The following is a 24,910-nucleotide window of genomic DNA, read 5'->3' as shown; positions in this document are numbered from 1 at the left end:
AAAAACCTCCAGACTTCAATTATTTGAGGCAATTAATCTATGCCATTACTTAGACAGTCTGAGCTGGGTTTTTGGGTATTTCAATATATACTTGTTGAACTGCAGTTGCACATAACAGTAACTTAATTAATTAAAGGGAACACAGAAAAAGCAAAAACAGTATATAAGAATATAAAAAGCTCTTTTTGAGGATAAATGGACTGGGTAGGGCAACAGAAAAGAGGGAAAAGGAGTTTACTAAATGATTAAGTCAATACAAGCTCAATACTACCCAACTGTTCTGAGCAGATGTAAGAATATGTGTGTGTCTGGATGAATTGCTAATATCAGGGTTCCTTAAGCATCTTTGAAAATTTGTTGAAAGTTATGGTCACTCTCCTCCAAAAAATGATTACACACATATTTCACTTTCAGTTTTAGGAGTGTCGTGTAGTCCTAAAACAGAGGCATGGAAGTTTAAAGTTAGGAATCCCTGCTCTACATGGTGGCAGGAAAAACTGTCAACACTGATGCCTGTTATAAATAGATACAGAAAAATAAAACTAAAAATGAGGTTTGGCTGAATACAGGTTATACAAATTAGAGTTATTTGGGAGAACCATCTACTCCTGGGACTGATAACACTGTTCACATGATTATGATATACACATCCAGTGAATCTTAGGGTATATTTCATTTATATCAGTAAACTTTGTCCATGAATGCTCAGCATTTCATGGCACACAGAGCATGTTCATCTTATGGCTTTTAAAAAGGTAAGTGAAAACTTATCAGCAGATTGACAGGCAGTTAAGAGGTTTAAAAAGTGAGATCAGAGAATCAATTTAGGAGATAGAAGTCAGGTAGAAACTCACCCGTCACTTTTTAATGGAATTATGAGGATAAAAATCAGACTGAAAGGGCCAAAGCAGAAGTTGTTTGAGAGAAATTTAAAAAATGGCACTGCTGACTCATGTCAGAGGAAGTAGACTAAGAAAGAAGAGATACAGCATTAACTATTATTAGTGTTATATTCTTCAGCACAGGCTTAGACATAGGCATGTGAATAAAAGAAATAAGACATTGTTGCAATTTTCCCTGTTACAGATAATGAAAACTTCTGCCATTTCTATCAACAATAAATATATTTTTTTCTTATCAGTAAAAGGAATTTAAAACCTGACAGCCATCGCTGTAGTCAGAAAAATAGCTAAGGTTAGGAGGAAAAGACAAGAATATTTATTTAACAGGAGTTCCCCCTTATAGCACAGTGGAAACAAATCCGACTAGAATCTATGAGGATGTGGGTTTGATCCCTGGCCTCGATCAGTGGGTAAAGGATCTACTGTTGCCATGAACAATGCGGCTCGGATCCCATGTTGCTGTGGCTGTGGTGTAGGCCAGCAGATGTAGCTCGAATTCAACCTCTAGCTTGGGAACTTCCATATGCCATGGGTGTGGTCTAAAAAATAAATAAATAAATAAATAAAAATAAATTTTAAAAAGAATATTTATTTCACACAAATCAAATCAGATGCTGGCAGCATTAAATGAAATTAAGAATGAATATCCAATATACTTGTCTTATAAAGAACTTTTGGAATCAGCTGTGTCCCAGCTATAAGAAAACAGGCTCGGTCTGGTCTCATGACATATGCAAGCACCATAAACATACCCTAATTTTTCCAGTTCCTAAGTACAGCTTAATATTGGAGTAATATATTAATCAATTTACCTGCTCATTCGATTGTCCCAGAGCTAGGAAGAACAAATAAAGGCTATTTATTTTATGTTATAGTTTAATATAGGTGGCCATTTAAAAGTAGATGGAGCACTTTTTTACTAGTTTCTAAATGAGTTGTACGAGAAAGAGAATTTTAGCCCCCAAATACCAACAGGAACAGAATACACTCTGACATGCATGCTGAGACTCTTAATGTGATTTCCCAATACATTTAAGAACAGGGTTTTTTTCGCAAGGTGAATGAACACTGTATAAAATGTGAAAGAAATCAACTATAAAATTTCCAGTATTTAACAGTTTTGCTGTATTTTAATTTTTAAGACTATATCCTCTGCAAAAAAAAAAAAAGTAAACACAACATACAAAGTAGAAAATAGTGCCAATTGAGAAACCACAATCTGTCACAGTTTCTGGAGATTAAGAAATTTTGTATTCTCAAATAATTTAGGAAAGTTCTAGGAAGAAGAGCTAGGACTGGCTTAATTTAAGCCCAGGTTTCTAAAGAGCACCTATGAGGAAATAAAGTGTGTCACAGAATCAGAGTGCAGAAGACCAAGGTTCTGGCCCACTGCTACTACTAACTAGTTTTGGAGAGCTGGGAAAAACACGTGCCCTCCCTGTGCTTGATTTCTAAGGTGCTACCCAGCTCAAGTCCTGAAAAACCTATGTCAGAATCTTAAGGATGGTATAGATGTATGCACATTTTAGTCTTACACACCTGTAATCACAATATTTTCAGTGTTTTTACAATTTGAGACTTGACAATTTCACCAACAGTTTCCTTTTTTGAAAAGAGGAGAGAACCATTATCTATGTACCTCTTCCTGTATTTGCCTGAATCTTGCTTCATTCTCTCTAAGCTTCAAAAAGATGAAAAGAAAAAAAGAACAGAAAGGGCATGGTTGGCATAGAGGGGAAGGAATAGAGACCCCCACAAGGCTAGTAACATTCCCAGTTAGGTTAACTCGGTCATAATATAATGTTTATCTTTAGCACAGCAGTCAAGAATCTTCCCTGTGCCAGAGCCTGGGCAGGCACATGGGAATGAAACCATCTTAGAAGCGCCCTGATCAAGATGAAGGAGCAAGGAGCCTTCCCCACAGTGCCTCAAAGCTATAGGGGCAGAGTTTAAGATGGCCTTCCTCTGAGTCAGCCCAAGTTTCCTGTGCTCACCTGAGGAGGACAAAGATGTTTATATAGTAGACAAGGAGTATGTGGTGAGAAGGGGTGCTGCTTATGGAGGGAACAGTGGAAGTGCTGCACACTGAAATGGGTCAGCCTGACAGGACTCACATGAGAAGAAACATCAGATGGGGCTGGCACGCAAGGTGAGAATGTAGGCTGAGTGGGAGTAAGGCAGGAAGCAAGAGGAGCTGTTCTGAAAAGACCTGCTGTCCATGTAAAAGGGTTCCCCACCCTGGATAAGATGGAAGATGTTAAATGGTTCTAAGCAGAGAAGTGGCACAATCAAACCCAGGCTTTGAAAGGTTACCTTCCAGGCAGAATGGGAAGTAGATGAGAGTAGAGATAATATTTAAGACATCGGGGTAATACTCAAGGAAAGAGTTCCTAATTTATTGAACTAAAAGAACCAGGAGCCAATTAGAGGGCTCCTAATTGAAAACCTATTTAAGAGGGAGACATTACATCTAACTCTTCATGGAATGTGTGGAATATATATCACATCAAGAACTTTATAATGCACGATCTCACTGAATCCCCATAATAAATTTATGAGATTATTATACCTCTTCTGAGGCTCAGAAAGGATAAGTGATGTTCCAGAGATCACATGCCTATTAAGTGAAAGAATTATGTCTTATTAGCAGTGGTGAACAAGAAGTCCACAATGTGTCCCAGATCCTAGGTAGGGAGCCAAGGTTGATGGTGGTAACACTGACTGAAACGGAATACACAAGAAAAACAGGTTTTGTAGTGGCTGTTTGTTGGAGGTGAGTGGACGATAGAGTCAGTTTGAACAGCTTGCATTGAAGCTGCCTATGTGGTCTTTCAACAGAAAGTTGAACAGGCCATCTGAAATGAGAACTGTTCCTATTATGAAGTATGGCCACAAGACACATACATAGGCCATCGAGAACCTACTGACCTCCTTGTAAATTAAAGAGAGTTTCTGACTTCACACCTTCCCCTTAAACCATCATCTCCAATTCTCTCCATTGTCTAAGCACGAGATGCCAGGGACAGCTTCTCCCATTCAAAGTTTCTCACCATTGAGTATGTTACTAATTGCATGATTTATGCTGGCAGTATATTTTAAAAGAATTTTGGAAAATGACATAAGATATTCAATCATCTTTTATACCTATTCGAAGTTATTAGTGCTAAAATATCTCATTAATCTTCCTTACTGAAGAACTACAAATAATATAATATGTAGATATTCCTTGCTCCAGGAGGTGGCACTTAATCACCCTCCCTCCCATGAGTGGGTTAGATTTAGCTTTTGCAACTTTGTTCCAAAGACTAGAGAGAGCAGGGGAAAGGATAAGTGGTAACTATACTGCAGAGAAACTCCGCAGACACCACCTTCACTAAGTGATGAAGGTTAAAATCACCAGGGATGTCAGGTAGTTTCGAGTACCCCTGATATGATGTGACAAAAAGGGCACTTTTCCTCTGTGGTATTTTTTCCCCAAACTCACAACCTTAGTTAATCAAGTGGAAAAGTGATAGGCAAACCCCAATTAGGGGGCATTTTAAAGGATACCTGTCCAGTATTCCTCAAGACTGTCAAGGTCATGAGAAGCAAGGAAAGACAGAGAAACTGTCACCTATCAGAAAAGGCAGGGAAAGAAGACAACTAAATGCAACGTGGTTGCCTGGATTAGAGTCGGAAGAGAAGGACATTAAGGGAAAAGCTGATGAAATCCAAATAAAGTCTGGGGTTAATAGTAAAACAAAACAAAACATAAAAAACCCCTATTATCGCTATTTAAACAAAAAGCCTCAGGCAGTACATGCACAGCACTTTTTTGCTTAATAAAGCCACATAATTTGTCTTTTTAAAATCTTTGCAGTAATCCTGTGAGAAAGGCACCAGTATTTTCATTCTACAGATGAGGAAAGTGAAGCTCATTACAGTTTAAAAAATTCATTAAAAATAGACAGCTAATAGGTACCAGAGTTGGAATGTATTTTTACACCATCATAGTTGCCACGGGGAGTTCTATTAATATCTACTGGAGCCATGGGTTCATTTTATATGGCCTGCAGCCCCACTTTTTATTCTCAGAGTCAGCCTATAGTCAACTCATAATCAGAATCTTGAACAAGAAGGCATTTCTGAAAGATGGTGATATCCAATCACTTAGGATTGTGGTATCACCTCTTTCTTTACAGAGAGCAATGATTAATGCCCCTTACCTGAATGACAGTCAGGTAGGACACATCTCCTAAGACATCTAGTCTCTATTTTTTCCCTTACCATATGTATCTCATTAACACCTTTCTCAAAGTTTATTAATTTGTTTTCTTAAATGCTACAAAGAAATTCCTTCAGCAGCAAAGAGACTAAGACAATTAGTAGCAGCTACTAAAGAAATACATGATGAAACCAAAACTCAAACTTTATTTTACTATTTGGGTAAACTGTATGATGAAACCAAATCTCAAACTTTATTTTATTATTTAGTTACCAAGTTAGAGAAATACATTCTTTAGGTATGGCTAATAGTGACATCCTTTCAATACAAGAAATCTCTTTTATGAGATATGTTTCCCTTTACCAGTATATACAGACTACAGGCTGTTTTAAAATATTTCTTAGTAGATCTGTTTTTTTTTTTTTTTCTTCTCTTTTTAGGGCCACACCCACGGCATATGGAGGTTCCCAGGCTGGGGTCTAGTCAGAGTTACAGCTGCTGGCCTATACCACAGTCACAGCAAAGGTGGATCCGAGCCACGTTTGTGACCTACACCACAGCTCACAGCAATGCCAGATCCTTAACCCACTGAACAAGGCCAGGGATTGAACCCACAACCTCACGGTTCCTGGTTGGATTCATTTCCACTGCGCCAGTACCGGGAACTCTTTTTTTTTTTTTTTTTTTTAATATCCTTAAATGATTTCCAGGACTTTTCTCTTAATTTCTCCACCACAGTCAAGGTGCAGTGATTCTGGGTCTGGTTATTTAACTTTCCAGTGAAGAATGAGTTATTCTCAATACAAAATTAATGAATCTATGACAAAGTTAAAGTTGATACAAATAAGAACTCATAGCTACAAAATGATTAGTATTTTCCAATTTTAAGGCTCCTCTTAGAAGTAAAGCAAAATGTAAGAATTCTACAAAAAGAACCATCTACAGCAATTATTTTAAACTTCCCTAATTCTCCTTTGTCTGCAGGCATGGGAAACCTTAAGGTTATCCCATACATTGTTTTCAGTATGTGAAATGCCAAAGAATAGTAGTCAGATATTTATAAACATTAAGGTCTCCTTTCTTGGATTACCTTAAGCTCAGGTGAAGTCATGCAGTGTTTATTCCATGTCTCAGTGTTTGCGTTAGTTTTCATTAAACTAAGAAACACGAACATGATTCCAGAGAATTAACAATTTAAGCTATAAAATTAACACTATTCAGAGAAGGCAGCCTAGTGCTAAAGAAACACTGAACAAGTTAATAAATTCAATAAGACCAAGTAAATGTTGGTAGACTGGTGTTCAACCAATCATAAGCATCACAGGTTTTTCTAGGCCAAAAACTGCATTTAGAACAAGCAAGTGAAAACTTGGTCAGAGAAGCACTGGTTCTTAGTCCTGAGGGAGGTGCACAAGTGACCGTGTGGGTTGCACCAGAATGCAGATTCAAATCCTGATGGAAACATATGATACTCAATATGGGCCAAGTTTTATTTTTTAATAACTGTACTTCTAGTTGGCAACCAAAAAAATCCTGTGCCAGCTGCTGAGAAAATAATGTGCTGGGAGCTGGCAGGCACGGACACTTAGAAAGCCAACAGGTATGGATAAGGATGCATAGTGGATACCAAGGTGTGTGCCTAGACAGCAGCTCTAGCCATCCTCGATAAAGCAAATGTGGGGGCTATGCTCCCTGTGAAGTGAGTCTCTGGACCACATCCCCCGACACCTAGGAGAACAACAATGGTAGACATCTGGGAAAGGAAAAGCACATCCCTTTCCTCAAGCTCTGCCTGCCACATTAGCCTAGGTTAACTCAGGTAACACAGTAAGCAGATTCTGAGATTGTGATCAAAGTAAATGGTATAAGGGCACCTTGGTCGGCTCAGCTGCCAAAACAAAGTATCGTAGACTGGCAGACTTACACAAAAGGCACTTACTTCTCATAGTTTTGCAGGCTGGAAGTTCAAGATCATGGTTGGGTTCTGATGAGGACTCTCTTCATGGTTTGCAGAGAGTTGCCTTCTTGCCGTGTTCTCATATGGCAGAAGGACAGAGAGTATGTTCTCCTGTCTCTCTTCTTGTAAGAGCACAGATCTCATCATTAGGGCCCCATCCTCATGACTTCATTTCACCCTAACCACCTCCCAAAGGCCCCTTCTCCAATACCATCACACTGGGGGTTAGGGCTTCAATATGAGAATTTGTAGGGAGGACACAAACACTCAGGCTATGAAAAGGGAAGAGACCAAGAAAATGAAGTGGGCCTGGGCTCTGGTGGAACCACAGCAACAGAGAGAAATCAGGTAGGGACAGAGAGGTGCTTATGGGTTGAGGTGTAGAAAACAAGTAGTAGTCCTGGTGAGGAGTGACATTTCTTCCATCCCTCAGCCCCATCTCTCCCTTCTTTCTCCTATGTGGTGCTTTCCTTCATCATATTCTCCTGGCCTCTGTCATCAAAAATAGGGATAGGGTTTTCCAGAATAATTTTTTGGCCATGCCGATGGCATGCAGAAGTTTCTGGGCCAGGGACTGAAGACGAGCCACAGCAGTGACAATGCCGAATCCTTAACTACTAGGCCACCAGGGAACACACCAGAATAATTATTTTGATGGTGCATAAAAATCATGAATGTAAAATTAATGACCCTACTTGGAAATTAAGTCAAGGAGTGACTTTTTAAATTTGACCAAAGAATTAGACATCTTAATAGAATGGTTTTAAATAATAACCCCAAAGAGAGACAGATGCAGGACAGGTCATTCATGCTCCTGTCTTTTGCATGATTCTCTCCTTAGCTTTCCTTCCCCTCCTGTGGGTCCAGCAGGGTGTGCATATCAGGACTATGTCAGAGAACATTGCTAATCATTGCACGGCCACAAACAGGTCATAAATTGTGTTTTTTTTTTTTAATTTTTTTAAAGAAGTGATTCCTTTATCATTTTAAAATTTAAATAATTTTAAATGAGTCCCTTTTAGCATTTTTACTTCCGCTAAAGGAAGCAAAGATGAGCAAATATAACAATGAGTACATGTTTCTAAAAAGAGATGAGGCATTTAAAAAGCACTAAGTAAGAATAAAAATTATCCAAGGATCTTCTAACACATTTACAAAGCCTTTGAAGCTTAGAGCCCTACTTATCCAAAAGCTGCTCTGTCTCTGCAACATACAGTAAAGAACTATGGAAGAAAACACAGATGTCTATACACTTGTGGCTAGAAGTTATCTTAGAGGTAGATGATCTAATCACAGAAGGTCACACTACCTCCAGTCATTCAGAGATAGGGGTCCTTTAAGACAGAGCAGCCTGATGAAAGACCAAAAGCCCCCAGCGTTATAAAAGGCTTTCAACTGCAGACACCTGGCTGGAACAACTGACTCACTCAACAGACATTTACTGAGTGCCCACTACATACTAGGCATTGCCCTAGGACGGGGGACACAGCAGTGAACAAAGGGGCAGAGGCTCAGCCCACAGAGGGTACATTCTAAAGAGGGGGCTATGGGCATTGAATAAGTAATTTCACAGTGTACTGCTTTAGCAGAGGATCTGCATAAGGAAAATATCCTAAAAAAAAGAGAGATTTAAGAGTGTGCTTATTTATGAAGCTGTTCATTTAATTTCTCTAATATTTGTTCATTCACTTGCTATCTCACAAACACTTATGAAGCACTTATGGGGGGGCAGCTCTGGTGAAGAAGGCCACAAAGCATTCACCTGTAAGACATAAATGTGTGACATGGTATGATAGCGGGGAGGCAGGAGAAACCTATCACCTGGGGGGGGGCAGGGTGACTATCCTGGAGGAATTAGAAAAAAGGACATTTCAGGCCATGAGAGTTTCACACACACAACATCACGGAGATAGGAGAATCCTTGAGGACGGCAGGTAAAAGAGGAGCACTGTATTCCAAAAACTTGGTCTTGAATCCCAGCTCTGCTCCCAGCTCCAGCTGTGTAAGCATGAATGAGCTGCTTGACCACTCTGAGCTTCAGGCTCTTCTTCTGAAAAATGGTGCTGGTGATGACTACCTTGTTGTATTACTGAAATAATTAGCAATGTACATAAAGACAGGAAAACTACAACAGAGTTCCTGGTGAACACTCCATGGTGGTAATTAGGAGAAGTGGTGGGCAGGCAAGTTGGAATCAGACCGCTAAAAGAGCCAGGTAAGCAGGACTATGGTATTTCCCCTGTAGCTACTTAATTTGGATTCATGATCCCCTACCCACCTGTGTCCTGTCTGGGAATGATATTAAGCTTACATGCCAGCTATGGAGCTAAGTGTTTTTACATATGTGATCTCATTTCATCATCATAGCAATTTTGTGATGGATATACTACCACAATTTTCATTTTACAGATGAGTCTGAGGTCCAGTGTTATGCCCAAAGGCACAACCATCAAGTATCAATTTTGTCCTGCCTGTTTTCCTGCCTGTACCCTGCACCATCTAGCTTAGCTCTTAGTGCCTGCCTTGCTCAGCAGTCCTCCTTCATCTCCACTCTCAGGTCCAGAATGGCCTCCTTGCTGCCTCGTCTTAAAGATTTCCTGGGTAGCTACCTTGCCCAACTGTTCCCTCGGGCTGAGGCTCCCTAAGGGTCACTCCCCTCTACCACCTGCCAGCTCAAGTGGGACTGGCACTCTGCTGCCCCCTCCTGGCCTAGGCCAGAACCTCATCTGCTCCCCAGGGGGGTTCTCAGCTCTGTCCTGACGTTTCATTTCCTTAGTGTCTCAAGATTTGAAATAACTATACCTTTTGCTGTGAATCATCCCGAGAATTTCCTCAGGTTTCCACTCCAGTCAATATGGCAACATCCACAGGTCAAGCTCTGTTTACCATGTGTTTAGTTCACTTCTAGATACAGGTTACACTCAGGAGAACTTCTCAAAAGTTTTCCTCATTGAACATTTTTATTAGCTCACATGTCACATTTAGGGAAAAGGATCCACAGGAGCCACTAAAAATGTTTCCACTCATACAAGAAATCTTCATAGGCCAAATGACTGCACACTCTAAGAGGCCAGACTGATTTATTGAATTATGTATTTTGAATTTGGTTACATTTGATAACATAGTCTTATTTTCTCAGTGGTTGTCCTAACACGGAGATTTGAAAAAAAAATCACTTGAATGAATAGGTAGCAGTGTATTTACACCCTGTTAAAAATAAAACTTGGACTGACTAGTTGTCACAACTAAAGAACAATTTTGTACATCACTTAGAATTCCAAATGGAAGGTTGTCACTAAGTTAAAGCAGTCACTAACTCTCCTTTCAAGACAGTGCAAGAAATAAGGCAGACTAAACTAAAAAGTAAGATTTTGTGCAATGAAGGGTGAAATGCAAGCAAAAGTCCCTATTGAATAGTTCATAAGCACTGAAAGTGGGAAGAAATCATTCAAATACTGCATTACAAGTAACAATAAATATCTGAACATAATTACAGATTTGCTATCTCTTATTCTTTTTCCTGGCTTGTAATATTAGTCAAGTTCTGTCTATAATCACGACATGAATCAAGGAAAGTACAATTTTAACAAAGAATGCTACCACATACTAGTAGAGAAAAACAGTTACAAGCATGTCATATGCACTACTTTTTTAGCAAGCCATTCTCATCAGAGTGTTATCTCAAGTCTAGGCTTTTTTATTTTTTGAAAAATATTTTTGTAACTGGTGAACTTTTCAAACATTTCACCCTGAAGCATGACTTAAGTAAGAGATTACAATGGATTTGTTCACCAGGTTTAAACTCGGTATCCTGTGACTAATGCCCACTACTCTTCAAGCCTTGCCCACCAAACACTTTAGGCAAATCCAGTCAGCTGCTTAAGCCAGCAGCTGACAAAACTCAGCATAAAGTGAGTTAGGTATTTTGAAAGTGAGGTTCTTGCAAATAATATAAATTTGGGGTTCAACAACAAAGAAATACAAAATTCATTTAACCTTCTTGGGAGGCAAGCTGTATTCCTTTTCTCTTTTTTTCTGCTATGTGACTTTTTTGGTTACAATAGCAGTTAAGTCCTTATCAAAACCTTTCATCAGGTAGTCTTAAAATGCATAACAAGTGCACATATGCACCCACTTCCCCTTTCTGCACAAAGTCACACCTTGCATTATGATTTTTTTGTCTGCGTTTTGATCTATGTACTTGCTTTAAAATCATTTTCACAATGTAAAATATTAATATTTAAATATAAGCAAAGAAGCTTATCAGTGACCACTTACAATTACCATTCTTTGATCCAGCAATCATCTAATAAAATGTTTTTGAGCACGTGCTCTCAAATTGTGTACATTTATGTACTTATACATGCATATGCTACTGAAACATTATATAATGTTCTTTCAAAACATTCAAAAACAAAAAAGCAAAAATTAGGAAAAGGAAATTAATACTGTACCCCATTATGCACCCCTGGATATGAACATCCCATTTTGGAGAACTCTGCTTCAGTCAACACATGAGTGACTGGCTTATTACAGCTCCAAAGTCTATTCAAAATAAACAGGAATAATTTTTTTTCAAAAAATGCTTATTTAAACAATCTCAATTTTTAGAAATTCTTTTTATGGCTGTACCTGTTGCATATGGAAGTTCCCAGCCTAGGGATCGAATCAGAGCAGCAGCTAAAGACCTACTCCTGACCTATGGCCAGAGTTTAAGGTGACATCAGATTCTTAACCCACTGAGTGAGGCCAGGGATTGAAATCGCATCCTCACAGAGACCATGTTGGGTTCTTAAGCTGCTGAACCACAACAGGAACTCCTAAACCATCTCAATTTAAAGGACCTTTATTAATCCATCTGAGATATATGCATAGCATATAGGATAACTCCACATGCACATATTAGTAAACAGAAAAATGAATTAAACTACTTGAAGTAAATCTTTTATTGATAGATTATTTAGCATATTATTTTTGTTAAAACTGTCACTTCAAATATAAGAAAATGATCAAGCTGAAAACTATTTAATTATTATATACGAAACAAATGACTCTCCAAAAATATTTGAATGTAAATGCTGATCATGGTATGGAAATTTAACTTAAATACACTTCAAGTAAAGCTACTCCATTTTCAAACACATGATGAATGGAGCTAGCCAATGTGCTATATGAGTAAAATATGCAATTTAGTTTCAACAGATGTAGAAAAAGAATAAGAATGCATTTAAAGTTTGTGCCCACTGGAATAAGCAATGTTAGGTTAACATTGTCAAAGTAACCTTGAATAAATGAAGGCTTGATATCATTTTAACCTGAAATTCTTGTGTAACTGAGAAGGAGTAGAATTTTACCTTGACTGATCAAGATCAGTGGTCAGCAAACCAGGGGCCAGTGGAATAATATGACAGCCACTTTTTTTTGTACAGTCTGCAACTGAAGAATAGCTTTTACATTTTAAAATGTTATTTTAAAATCAGAAGAATAACATTTTATGATGTGAAAATTACACAAAATTTAAATTTCACTGTCATAAAATTTTACTGGAACACAGCCATGTGCATTGGTTTCTGTATTGTCTTCAGCTGTTTTCACCCAATTATTAAGAGTTGAGAGTTGTCAAAGAGAACTGTGGCCCACAAAAAGTTACTGTCTGGCTCTTTACCCAGCCTAGGGAATTGATCTTAATCCTCTCAATCCGACACTTCCCCTTTCTTAATTCTAGTCATAGACTGTGGGAGGGTTCCTTTTTTCATTTTTTTTTTTTTAACCAAAGTGGTAAGTTCTGTCTTATCAACCCCCCTCACTTATCCACACCATGAATTAGTGGCAAGTTCTGAATTCCACATCTTCAGCCCAAGACATAGTTGATTCTATAGCCACCTTTTGCTCTCATAATGGTTACTTTCTCTTACAATTTTGGTTTGTAGTTGACACAAATTTTTTTTTTAATAGACTTTCTTTGGTCTGATAGCAACTTACCCTCCCAACCTAATATGCCATTACAATGTTAATGTTTTGTAAAGTCTGCAAAATAAAATGTATACCCCACATTTTTCTGCCAGTTTTTTTTTTTTTTTAAGAAGGTACTTTCCATCTGGTATGCTCTTCGCCAAAGCTCCATCTTGTTAAAATCCTGCCACATTTCATGGTCCAACCCTCCACGAAGTTACCTCAATCTTCCCAGTCAGAATTATCACTCTGTTGTAAAGACTGCTGTAATTTTCATTACCTCCATCTGGAATTAGTTTTATTTATTTAGTTATTTATCTCATATTCAATTTACTGTCAGTGCCTTATCAGTAGACTATACATCTTGAGGCCAAACATGTTTTATGCATCATATTCATTCATACTCTAGCCCCCTTGCCCTGCCACACACACATACATACAAACCCAGCATAAACTGACTAGTTCATAGTTAATCAAATAGTCGGACCTGTAATAGAGAAGACTTTGAAGTGGTACAAAGGCATGGAACTATATAAGGAATTGAAAAATGTCAACATTATTCTCTTTGCAATTATTTTTCAATCATTTAGATTACATCAAGAAGGAAACCTCAATTTGTGCTACTATGGTTTTAACCCTGCTAATCTTTGATAATCTCCTTTTTAACAAAGAGAGAAAAATCCTCAGGCTTAGAGCCTTCTGTAGGCAAACATCTGTAGTTACAATTTAATAGAAATGCTTTGTTTTTATTGCAATTTATTTTTACAATATGCTCCTATTTATTGCATGAATAGTGGTTTTCAATTTAATGAAAGTGAGTATTCTCAGTAAATCTAGGTTAACAAAAATGAGGTGATTTAAACAAAAATATTAAGCAAACTACAGCACAGGTAGTATACATATATGACAGAAATCAATGGTATTACATAAAAATAAGTGAAACATTTGGTTGTAGCAGATAATCAATACAGCCAAATGATTTTATCCCTCAACTCCTTGTTACATCTACATGACTAAAAGAAAATAATGCAAAAGACTGGCTTCAAGCTTCCGAAGCTGATAGTTTTCCACAGGAAAAGGGGGTGACATTTGCTAATGCCTAGTTGGTTGTCACAACTGGTGGGAGTGGGAATGGTTGAGGCAGGGCTGCTACTGGCATCTAGTGGGCAGAGGCCAAGGACACTGCTAAACATCCTACGACACACAGGACAGATCCCACAGCAAAGAATTTTCTAACTTCAAATGTCTACAGTGCCAAGGTTGAGAAACTACTCCAAGAGCAAGCTCTATACATACTACCCTTTGCCCATCATTATGAATCACCCCCGTTCAGCACTCTGTCCTTATTTGATCTTTGCTACTGATAAGATTCTGAGGAAAATCTCCCACCCAGACTTTAATTATTTTACATCACCCACACAGCCATTGCCCTCCATTAGCAATTAGAATTTTAAAAATAGACTACACTGAAGAGCACATGTCCTTTATACGCTAATACTATGCCATCAATATAGATCTCACTTCCTAATTAAACCATTGGAGCTATAAAATTTTCAGATGATCCTGCATTACCAAATAGATTTTTAAAAATAATTAAGGTGAAGATTAATATATTTCAGTAAAACCTTGCTTCTAGCTGCTCCCGATTTCATCTAAAGTTATTCTAAGCCTGAATTATACAGTTCACTGATTCAACTAAATACTGTATTTTGCAGAACAAACTCAACCTTGAAATTTGAAAAAAAAAATCTTTATTATATATGTTAGCTTTCCTGAAAGGGAATCTTAAAAGAACTATTTTTTAAGCTACCAAAAAAAAAAAAACAAAAAACAAAAAACAAACCTCATTAACATACAACAATGTAACTAGTAGTTGAAACAGTTTACTTGGCTACCACTGAGTATTTTATTCTCAAAAGTATTACTGCAAACACATAATCCACACAGATGTGTCTGAGGGTAAAGTGTTTACAAGAAAGGTCTTTGAAGCTATTTTGTGGTTAGTGTTTTCTTTCTCTTTCTCTTTTTTTTTCCAAGTAAAGTTCACCAGAACAACGAAGCAGACAGCACCTGTGTCTTTTTTTTTTTTTTTTTCCAAATGAGAAGTTATTTTTACCCTTACAACAGTAGTTAAACATGGGAAAATAGTGTGCTCTTACAGTAATGATCCTGTCATAATCTTCGCTTGACTTTAGGGCTCTTTACAATAAGAGTATTTCCAAACTTAGCATTTACTATGTATTAACTTTAGTGGTTGGCATAGCTTGGAGGCATTTCATATTTTTAAATTCAAGTTGATTGAACTTCTAATTCTGACACGCCTGTGGTAAAATGATAGTGAAGGTGAAACTGAATCCCTTTCATTTCAGAGCCACAAAGCACTCTGCCAAGAGAAAAGCAGCATTATTTTCAACACCTACAAACTACAGAGGTGGCAGTTATCAATACTCCCACTGTGAAGAAAGAAAACCAATGCTGAGTGAGATTAGGATCATAGTCACATAAGTGTTAGGGAGAAGACAAACAGGTCACCAGATTTCCCTTTCCCTGGGGTCACTAGAGCTGAGGTCATTACATCACAACCGACAGAGACCACATGCCCACTGTGCCTGGTGCATTTTATAATCATTCTTTCATTCTCCTTAAAATTATTTGCTGAGCATTTGCTGAGTACTAAGCACTTTGCTAGACAATGGATGAGCACACAATAGTGAACCAACCAAATCCACAGACCCTGCCTTCCAGGACCTTGTAGTTAGTGTTGGAGCAAAATCTGCACAGCCCCAGTTTCTATTCTCCCACTTGCAACCCCACCTTGCTCCTAAGTCAACTGCCTAAGTATCAGTTACACAAAAAAATAAGAGGGGACTAAACAGGTATACTTTAAATTCCTAGTAAGATAAACAAATAAACAAACAAAAAACAAACCACTACTCCAAAAGAGCTTAAGATACCAGTACAGTGTGTGTGGCAGGAGATGCATAGCCAGCTGTGAGGATACACTGGATAGGCCATGGGGCCCTAAAGTACCTGATGTAGGGGGAAGACCAAGACCCTGAAAGGACTGGCTAAGAATGGTTCGGGAAGGGGTTTGAACAAACAGAAGGGAGAGAAGAAGGAAAGAAGAGGATCTGATTTCTCCCCAGACAGGAGCAATGGTTGGAGCCCATCTTTGAGAAAATGCACACTTTCCTGTTTACTTACAGGAAGCATTTGCTGCTATTACCTGGGGCCAAACTTAGGTGTTACCAAGTAGAATACAGCCCTGCTCAGGCCTCTGGATTCCTCTGCTCCACAGTGAAGGTGCCTCTGGTCTAACCTCCTGTCCTACTCAGCCAGTCCAGAATACAATGCACAAAGCAGGTCTTATGGAGACACCAGAGTTTTTCCGAAAATATTTGGAAAGGGAAACTCAATAATGTTGGAAGTAAAGATAGGACAACTTTTTTTCCTACAGAGCTATGTAAGTGGACACTACTCAGTGTTACCAACTGGTCTGCAAAGCATCTTTCAAAAGGACTCTGCTTCATAATATGGCATATACAGATTTACAGTCTAAAACAGCACTTTTCAAACTGAGTCACAACCTACTAGTATCACATGGGTTCAGCCAACATTTGTAAGGAACTAGAATAAAATCAAACAATACAGGAGAGGAAATACTAGAGTATATTGCTAGTAATATGAATAAACATTGTTTTATGAAGCCTTTTTCCACTTTATACACACCTTTGACTCACTACCTAAATCTATTTGGTTCTGGAGCAAGAATACACAGAGCAAGGGATTCTATATAATTACACTTAAACTGGGTTGCCATATAAGTGAATCAAGTCAGGAGGGGCAGGTATTGACGGTCACTAGCCTAAAGAAACTATAGTTAAGTGGAATGGAAACTTTTTATAAAAGTGATTCCAAAAAAATTAATTTCTGCTCTGAAAAAGTGTGCAGAATAATTTTTTCTCAAAATATTTCAAATCTGTGATCTTCATACTCTCATTCTCTTATCTTAACTATCTTTCATTTGGTTTCCCTGAACTTGTGTATATGGGAGAGGGGGAGAGAGATCTGATTTTGTTACAAATATTCTTTTAATCTTATACAACAAATGGAAACAAAAAGCAAGAAATAACTGAAGACAGAATGTGAGCTTGAACACACAGGGCCAAACCCTCACCAGAGAGCAGCCCAGGACAAATATGTCCCTTCAATGTGCCAAAGCACTGGACAGAATCTAGGACAGAGGCAGGCTCCCTTCTTCCTTGGAAAGGCCTTTTAAAATGTTACTTTCTCAAATCTCTGGGCAAAGGACCAACCACTCTCTAGGAAATGGAGTCCTGAATAGGAAAATGGCCAATTCATCTTTTTAAGTAGAACTGAATTTGTTGGTGTATCATGATTTTTATAAACTTTTAAACAAATTTTAAAAACAAAGCAGTACTTTCAAATGTGGTTTGGGAGGAAGAAATCAGTTTTGCCTGAAACTCTTAAATAATCACTCTTAACACCATTCAACCCCTGCCTTACTCTCTTCCTCCCCAAAGAAAGGTGTCACATCTACCCCTATCTTAATGGCTACATGTGGATCAGTGCTGCCAGCACCATCCAGGGGCTTCAGATGGTTCAAAGCTTGGGAATTTTGTTCCCTGAAATCCCCAAATATATCCTCAAGGTATGCTGACCTGATGGTCATATGTCTAATCTTCTTGAATTCTGGAGTCATTAGCTTACCACATTTACTTGTAATAGATTAATCTATTACTGAATCTACACTTTATCAGTTCCTTATCTGGAAAGGTCTACACCAAGGAACTAACCACAGTGGCAGCACACATCAGGAGCATTGTTCTCTTATATCTTAATGACAACCGTGTTACTAATAAATTAAATGTTTTGGCTTTGGAGTCACCACTGGTAGGGAGATTTGGCCCAAGACTGGGAGTAAAGAGAGTAAAGATTTGAAACCAACTGACTGAGCCTCAACTTTATCGCTAGTGCAGGAAGGAAGAAGCCTTTTGTCACTCAGTCCACACCTAAAATTATACTCCTATTGCATCCTCTGGCTTTACAGAGTCTTAGTAATTATATCTGTAACATGGCTGCTTTATGTTTTAGGTTTATTTTGTTGAAAAAAAAAAAAACTTTGGTCATGAAGAATATTTCTCGGTCTCAACCAAATGGAGTAATAAGCATGTACCTCGCCAATACTGCCATCTACAGAGAACTTACCTAACATACATGAATACTGAAAAAGAGAAGTACGAACTTTTCTTAAAATATGTTAATTGTGATTTTCATGACAATCAAATGACTAGACAGCAGAGAATCTTAGCAATATATAGTTGATTTACATTTGTGCTCCAAAATTCACTGAAAATGCTTTTTACAAAATATAATGAACTTCAAGCTTTTTACAAAATATAATAAACTTCAAATTCCTTAGGTTTTCCCTAGGAAATCTATGATCCTGCATATGTATACAATTGGCAGTTTATTTTTTCTATCCACTTTCCCATTCCTTAAAGGAAATTTCTTGAGCTTCCCAATAGTGAAGCTTATTCACAAAGACAATGTGTACTGATGGTAGGTCAGAGCCAATTAGGGGCATCTAAGGTAAACGTTACTCAGAAAACAGATTTGATGGTTGGACAGTCCATGTAGCACCATCATATACTTCCTCTACTAGTTGGCAGTTTCTAAAACTCACCAAGTAAACAATTTTAAACAGATTATCACTTTAATCAGAAGTTTACAATGCTCCACTGTAGCTCATCATACAATTATGCAGGCTACAAATCTTACAGGAGACATTTCATTCTCAACCTACTAGGGAATGCACACAATAACAGATCTTCAAATGAGCAGAGAAAAACTTGCCCAAAACAAGATGTTTAGATATACATTATCCAATGCTCAAATACTTTGAAACATTTTTTTAACAGTGTCAACTCTTAAATTTTCATTCACAAGTTTTGCCTCTCTTACACACTCTCTACACTCTGTGAGCCATTAACAGTAGTAGCAACTTGAAGGGGAACGGTGATCCTTAACACAGTCCCACTATGTACTAGCATCCAGAATCTCACCCTGTAGTCTCCAGTAGCATAACAGAGAAAATGGCTGTTAGCTAAACTCCAGCAAAAAAAGAGAATGGAAAATAAAATTGCAAAGAAATATTAAGTATAGAAGCTTCAACTTGTTAACTGTTGAAATTACATCTTTAGATTCCCTACAATAAAGGGCCTGATTCTAAAATGAGCATTGAAAAGAAGTCTCCTTACCTATGGATAACAGAAAGGAAAGATGAAAAAAGAGGAAGGGAAAGGAAAGAATAATTTTCAGTGGATAAAAATATGAGGACATATGGCATTATTCACATGGCAAAACCACTACCTTTCTGGATCTTCAGAGGAGGGATGAGGGACATTTCCGCAACCCCAGGGAGATGGCTTTTTGCATACATAATATAAATAAATCACTCCAGCATATGAAAGAAGAGTAGCAGAACTCTTCACTAATTACCACTGCCGATACCCCATGTGCTGCATTTTCTTTAAAGCCACACTAGTTCATTATTCTGCCTTCAACTCTCTTAAATGATTCATCCCCCCAACACTCCTGAGCAGACTCTGCAGGGAAGCTAGTGTTTAAGTTTAATTTCTAGTGCCACTTGCTTTTTGGAAAGCTTGATGAGGGAAAGGAGGAAGAATCGAATTTAATAATTCTGTCATGATTTGGAGAGGTACCCTCCGCCTCCCACCCCAAAAAATAACTAGACAAACAGGACCCTCTGGCAAGCTATAATCGTGAGCTAAGACACCAATTGGGAAAGCAGGGCCCACGTGTGGTGAGAACTGTCACCCAAGGGAAGTGGCAGCCGGCGAGGAGGAGGAAGGGTGGGAGAGAGTGGGGCTGCTGCTCCCAGCTGTACTGGCCTGGGTGCTCCCAGGGAGACCCAACCAGCACTTAAATGGTGCTGAGCTCTCTCCCCGACACGAGGTGGGTAGAAACCAAAGGACAGGGAGGCCAGCACCCGCATCCTCCGAAGCTGTCGCCGTGAAAGGGACAGCCCCCTGTGTGCACCGCGGGCTTCCCTAGAAGCCCAAGTCTGAGAGCGGGGCGCCCGGCTCCACTACGTTCAGCTCGCCCCCATCCGCCTTACCGTCCCAGTTCCGACTCCACCTCGAAGAAATCGCTCAAAGCATCCCTGTTGGAACCGTCGATCCAGTAATCTGGGATGAGGCTCCCGGTTACCGGGGCCACACTGGCGGTGACCGAAGAGCAGGACGAGGCGGAGCAGGAGGGCACTGTGACTTTGAGCATCTTCGCGGCGGGACTCCGGAAGCCGGGGCCGCTGTCGCCACCGTTGCCGGAGCGAAAAGCCCCGCCACCGCCTGTAGACGCAGGAGCGAGAGGTGGCGTCCTTCACACACGCACACACCCACCACCGCCACCTCCCCGGCGCCCTCAGCCACGCTCGGCTGCGACTCCCTCCCTTTCGGCACACTCGGGAGGAAGGGTGGTCAGAGCAGGGGGAGAGGAACTGTGAGAGGGTGTGAAGGGAGAATCCTAGACTCTGCCAACCAGAGAGACAGAGAGAGAGAGAAGAGGCGGAGGCAAGGCACAGGAGAAAGGTTCCCTCCCCCTTCGCTCCTTCCCTCCCCACCTTCACTCCTCCCTCTTACGAGCCTTTCCAACCCCCCTCCCTTTTTTCTCTTCTCCCTCTCCGGCTGTGGCTGTGGCTGCGGCGGTGCCAGCTAGGGCGGCTCCGGATGCAGGAGCTTGGGTAGGCACAAGGACCTGAGCATCATCTCACACGCCCTCCTGCAGGAGCCAGGAGCCTGGAAGGGACTGCACGAATTAGGATACCCGTTCTGGGAGTGGTGGGCCCCCAGCGTGCTTTGAGAGCACATGGGCCCTTGTGGCCAGCAGGATGGTGAGAAAGGGACCTGGTTGTTGTCGCAACTCATCTCCTCTTAAGCAAGTCTAGGTGGCAGCCCCTCCCAACCAGCACGAGCTAACTAGCCATCCCTTGCTCCTCCTTCTATCAAAGGTTCTAGTGATTGCTGGGGAGGGTGTTCTGTGGTCTCCGACCCATCCAAGGGCTCCTGTGCCTAAAGCCAGTGAAAGGTGAAGGAAAAGGAAGTGCCTGGATCCATGCTGACCTGACTCACCTTTGAATGAAGTCTTCAGTTATAATAGACACTGTGGTGCTGCTGCTGCTGGCACTGCCTCCTTTGGAACTGTTGGAGCTCCTGAAAGCAGGTATTTGCTATGTTTAGCTGACTTTGCACTTCTGAAGAAGGCTAGCAACAGAAGTGACCCTGAGAATTACAGGTCTGGAAGGGCCCTGTGGAAGCCAACTTAAGGCAGGACTTGTCATCATCCAAGACAGAGAAGATAGCTACATTTAAACTCTTTCCTTTTCCCAAGATTTGCGACCCATCATAAGCCTTCTAATGTCTGCCTATCAACTTTCAGGCTATCCTTCTAAGTACCGGTTAAATCTTTATCATTTATATGTACACTCCTGAGCATTTTTTTTTCTTTTTAGATTTTGGTAAAGATGAACAACAGTCATTATATTCTGTAATAAATCTTTGCATGTATAAGGACATATCACATCTCATTTCTGGCTAAATAACTCTTTTATTTTTATTCAAACTTTTTTTTTTTACTTTCCTGCAACATGCACTAAATTCTTCTCAGTGCGTCCTCATTCCTGATTACAATAGTAAACACAATGGTCCAATGGTCTCTCCTATTAGTGATTACTTTCTTACTCCTAAGAGCTTTTGTGATATATATAGAGAGAGGGAGATAGATATAGATATTACTACTACTTTTTTTTACTGCTGCACCTTTGGCATATGAAAGTTCCCAGGCTAGGGTTGAATCTGAGCTGTAGTTGCTGGCCTCCACCACAGCCACAGCAATGTGGGATCCTAAACTCACTGAGCAAGGCCAGAGATCAAATGCACATCTTCAGAGACACTACGTCAGGTTCTTAATCTGCTGCTGAGACACAATGGAAAGTCCTTGTGCCATATTGGTGAACTACCATCCCACCAGCCCACCCTGGGCAAAGAGCAAAACCAGGAAACCAAAAATCTAACCAATTAATTATAGGAATGCTATCCTTAGTTGATTGGAAATGGAAAATAAATACAAAAACTATTCTTCACAGGTAATTTAATGAAGATTAGCATATGATCAGGTTTACAAATAGCCTAAAGAATAGAAAGTATATGTAGATTCGTACAAATTCAAATACTGAATTATATGGTGAAAGACTGAAAATATTTACATGACTTGTTTCTTTTCAGAAAATGAATTCACTAATCCTCCTGTTAGAAAACCAAGTTCAAACTAATAAAGGTCTTGAAAGTAAATTCTAGCTCTTACTAAGTGCTTCCTTTGCCTTGCACTGACCACTGGAGGGATGGGCATGCAGTACTGGTTAGGCTATTTTTATTCAGACTCTTTTGAGGCAAGTCCTTAAGTGGCAGTGCTGCATGTAGATTCTTGCCTGTTGTGAGCAATTCTTTTACAATGTAAGTCCAAAGTAAGCATATTACATTGAAAGAGATGTTAAGCCTTTTTCTTCCTTCTCTGTTATGGAACAATAGCTAGAGAAATACCATTTCATGGTACAGAGGTGATAGCAGAATTGATATTTACAATCAGCATTGGTTTAGTCATTTGACACCTATGCATTGTACAACTGACTTTTGTAGAAGTGATATTAGCTGAAGTTTAAAAAGAAGGTATTTGGTTTCATGCAGTTTATAGTTAGTAAAAAACTGAAGATGAAAAAAATTTAAACAAATGGAACAGGAATAGAATCCATGCAATTAATTGTCACTCATTATGAACTATCACCTATAAAATCACAGAAAAGGAACAAAGACATATAGCCACAAAAAGAGAGGGAAAAATAATATCAACTAAAACTGTGAATCTTGGAACATACGAACAAATGGTAACTCACTTAGAAGACTGGATAGACTTGAAACCCAGATTTGTAATGGGAAAAGCCAATATGAAGAAACAATTCTTAACACAGAATTTCAGAAATGTTCATTGGAGTACCAGATCTTTCTAAAAGTGGAATGGAGAATAAGATATTAGTTAGTTCAATGTTTTTTATAACAAGCTTTTAGGGGAGTTCCCACTGTGGCTCAGCAGGTTAAGAACCTGACTAGTATCCATGAGGATTCAGGTTCGACCCCTGGCCTTACTTAGTGGGTTAAGGGTCCAGCGTTGCCATGAGCTGTGGTGTAGGTTACAAATGTGGCTCAGATCCCACATGGCTGTGGCTGTGGTGTAGGCTGTCACCTGCAGATACAATTTGATCCCTAGCCTCGGAATTTCCATATGCCCCACATGCAGCCCCAAAAAACCAAAAAAACAAAAAAACAAGAAGCTCTTAGGCCCCTACATTTCCTCTATCATTACAGCCAAAAACCACACTTTCCAAGCCTTTTGAAAAAAGAGTAGATTTATTCTTTAATCTTCCTTTTGTTCAATCTTAAACCAAAAATGGGCGTTCCCATTGTGGCTCAGTGGTTACAAACCTGACTAGTATCCATGAGGATGCGGGTTTGATTCCTGGCGTTGCCTAGTGGGTTAAAGATCCAGCTGTGGTGTAAGCTGCAGATGCAGCTCAGATCCCGAGTTGCTGTGGCTGTGGCACAGGCTGGCAGCTGCAGCTCCGATTCAATCCCGAGGCTGGGAACTTCCACATGTGGCATATGTGGCCCTAAAAAAAAAATTAAAAAAAAAGCAAAAAATGAAATATGTCTTAGATCATAAGGTACAGGTATATACTTGAAACAGGGGGATTCATAAAACTCTATATAATAAACAGTGAGACTCTCAGGTCCAATCAGCTCCCAGAATGCTGAAAAACAGTCTTATATCTATCACAGTCCCAGCCATACAGAAATTGGAAGATTTCTCAGTAAGAGAACTAAATAATTCAAGGGGGGAGGGGGAATCTGTGGATACTAACAGTTAGGATACCTCCCAACTCCAATAAGGGATCTTGATTTTTGTCAACATCTCACAGTGAAGTCCATCATTGAACAGGATCAATGACCCAAAGCTACTAATGAGCTATTTTCTTCCTTACTCTAATGCAAATGGACAAGGTTCCATTCTGATATGGCTAGTTCCTACTGTGGTCCAATAGAATCGTTGGACTCTCTGGAGCTCTGGGACGCAGGTTTGATCCCTGGTCTGGCACAGGTCACAAGTGAGACGCGTATCAGATCCTGGCCTGGGAACGCCATATACCACTGGGCAGCCAGAAAAAAAAATTCTGATATGGTTAAGTATCTGATATGTTTAACCTTTCTTCATATGACAAATATACACTCTGAACTAAGTTATAAAAATAGTTATTTAAATATGCAGAAAGATCCAGCAAAATCAGAAAACTGGAAATGAGGTAACTCATGAAAGAAAGGAACTCTTCTGATTAAAATGCACATTTACTCAGCTTTTCTTCCCAGAGCTCTGCAGGCAGCATAATTCTTAGTAGCTGGAGGTATCAAAAACAGAATTCAACGCTGACAGAGAGCCTAAAAATTAAAGAAGAAATTCCAGAAAGACAGGACCACAGTGAAAGAACCAAAAAATCTACATATAAACTAAGCTCAAACACTAGGCTAACCTTTGATTTAAGCATATGTGTGGAAGATTCCGAGGAGCCCAGCAAAATGCACCAAGCAAAACTGAAGGATTGGAAAACTGAGGAGAAATCTTAGCTGTTCTTCACCACAGGGGAGACATGATTTGGAGTATGAATCTCACCAAATTTAATTTGAAGGAGAAAAAAAAAAAAATCTCTTCAGTAAAAAGATAACGGCATTCAAAAAGAAGTCTATAGCA

At 39.4% G+C, this 24,910-nt stretch overlaps 1 protein-coding gene across 1 annotated transcript in view; it reads right to left on the bottom strand.

Moving 5' to 3' along the window:
• CAMK4 (calcium/calmodulin dependent protein kinase IV) overlaps positions 1-20,619 on the bottom strand; it is a 224,195-nt gene extending 203,576 nt beyond the window's left edge. Inside the window, exon 1 of the mRNA XM_047778407.1 lies at positions 20,178-20,619. Within this exon, the coding sequence (XP_047634363.1) occupies positions 20,178-20,338 (161 nt within the window). The 5' untranslated portion in view covers positions 20,339-20,619. The remainder of the gene's footprint in view (positions 1-20,177) is intronic.
• Positions 20,620-24,910: the final 4,291 nt, after the last annotated feature.

Source organism: Phacochoerus africanus, chromosome 4 (assembly GCF_016906955.1).
Source record: "Phacochoerus africanus isolate WHEZ1 chromosome 4, ROS_Pafr_v1, whole genome shotgun sequence".
NCBI lineage: Eukaryota > Metazoa > Chordata > Mammalia > Artiodactyla > Suidae > Phacochoerus > Phacochoerus africanus.
The sequence above is the reverse complement of the archived record's forward strand: the minus strand, read 5'-3'. Positions and strand labels throughout refer to the sequence as shown.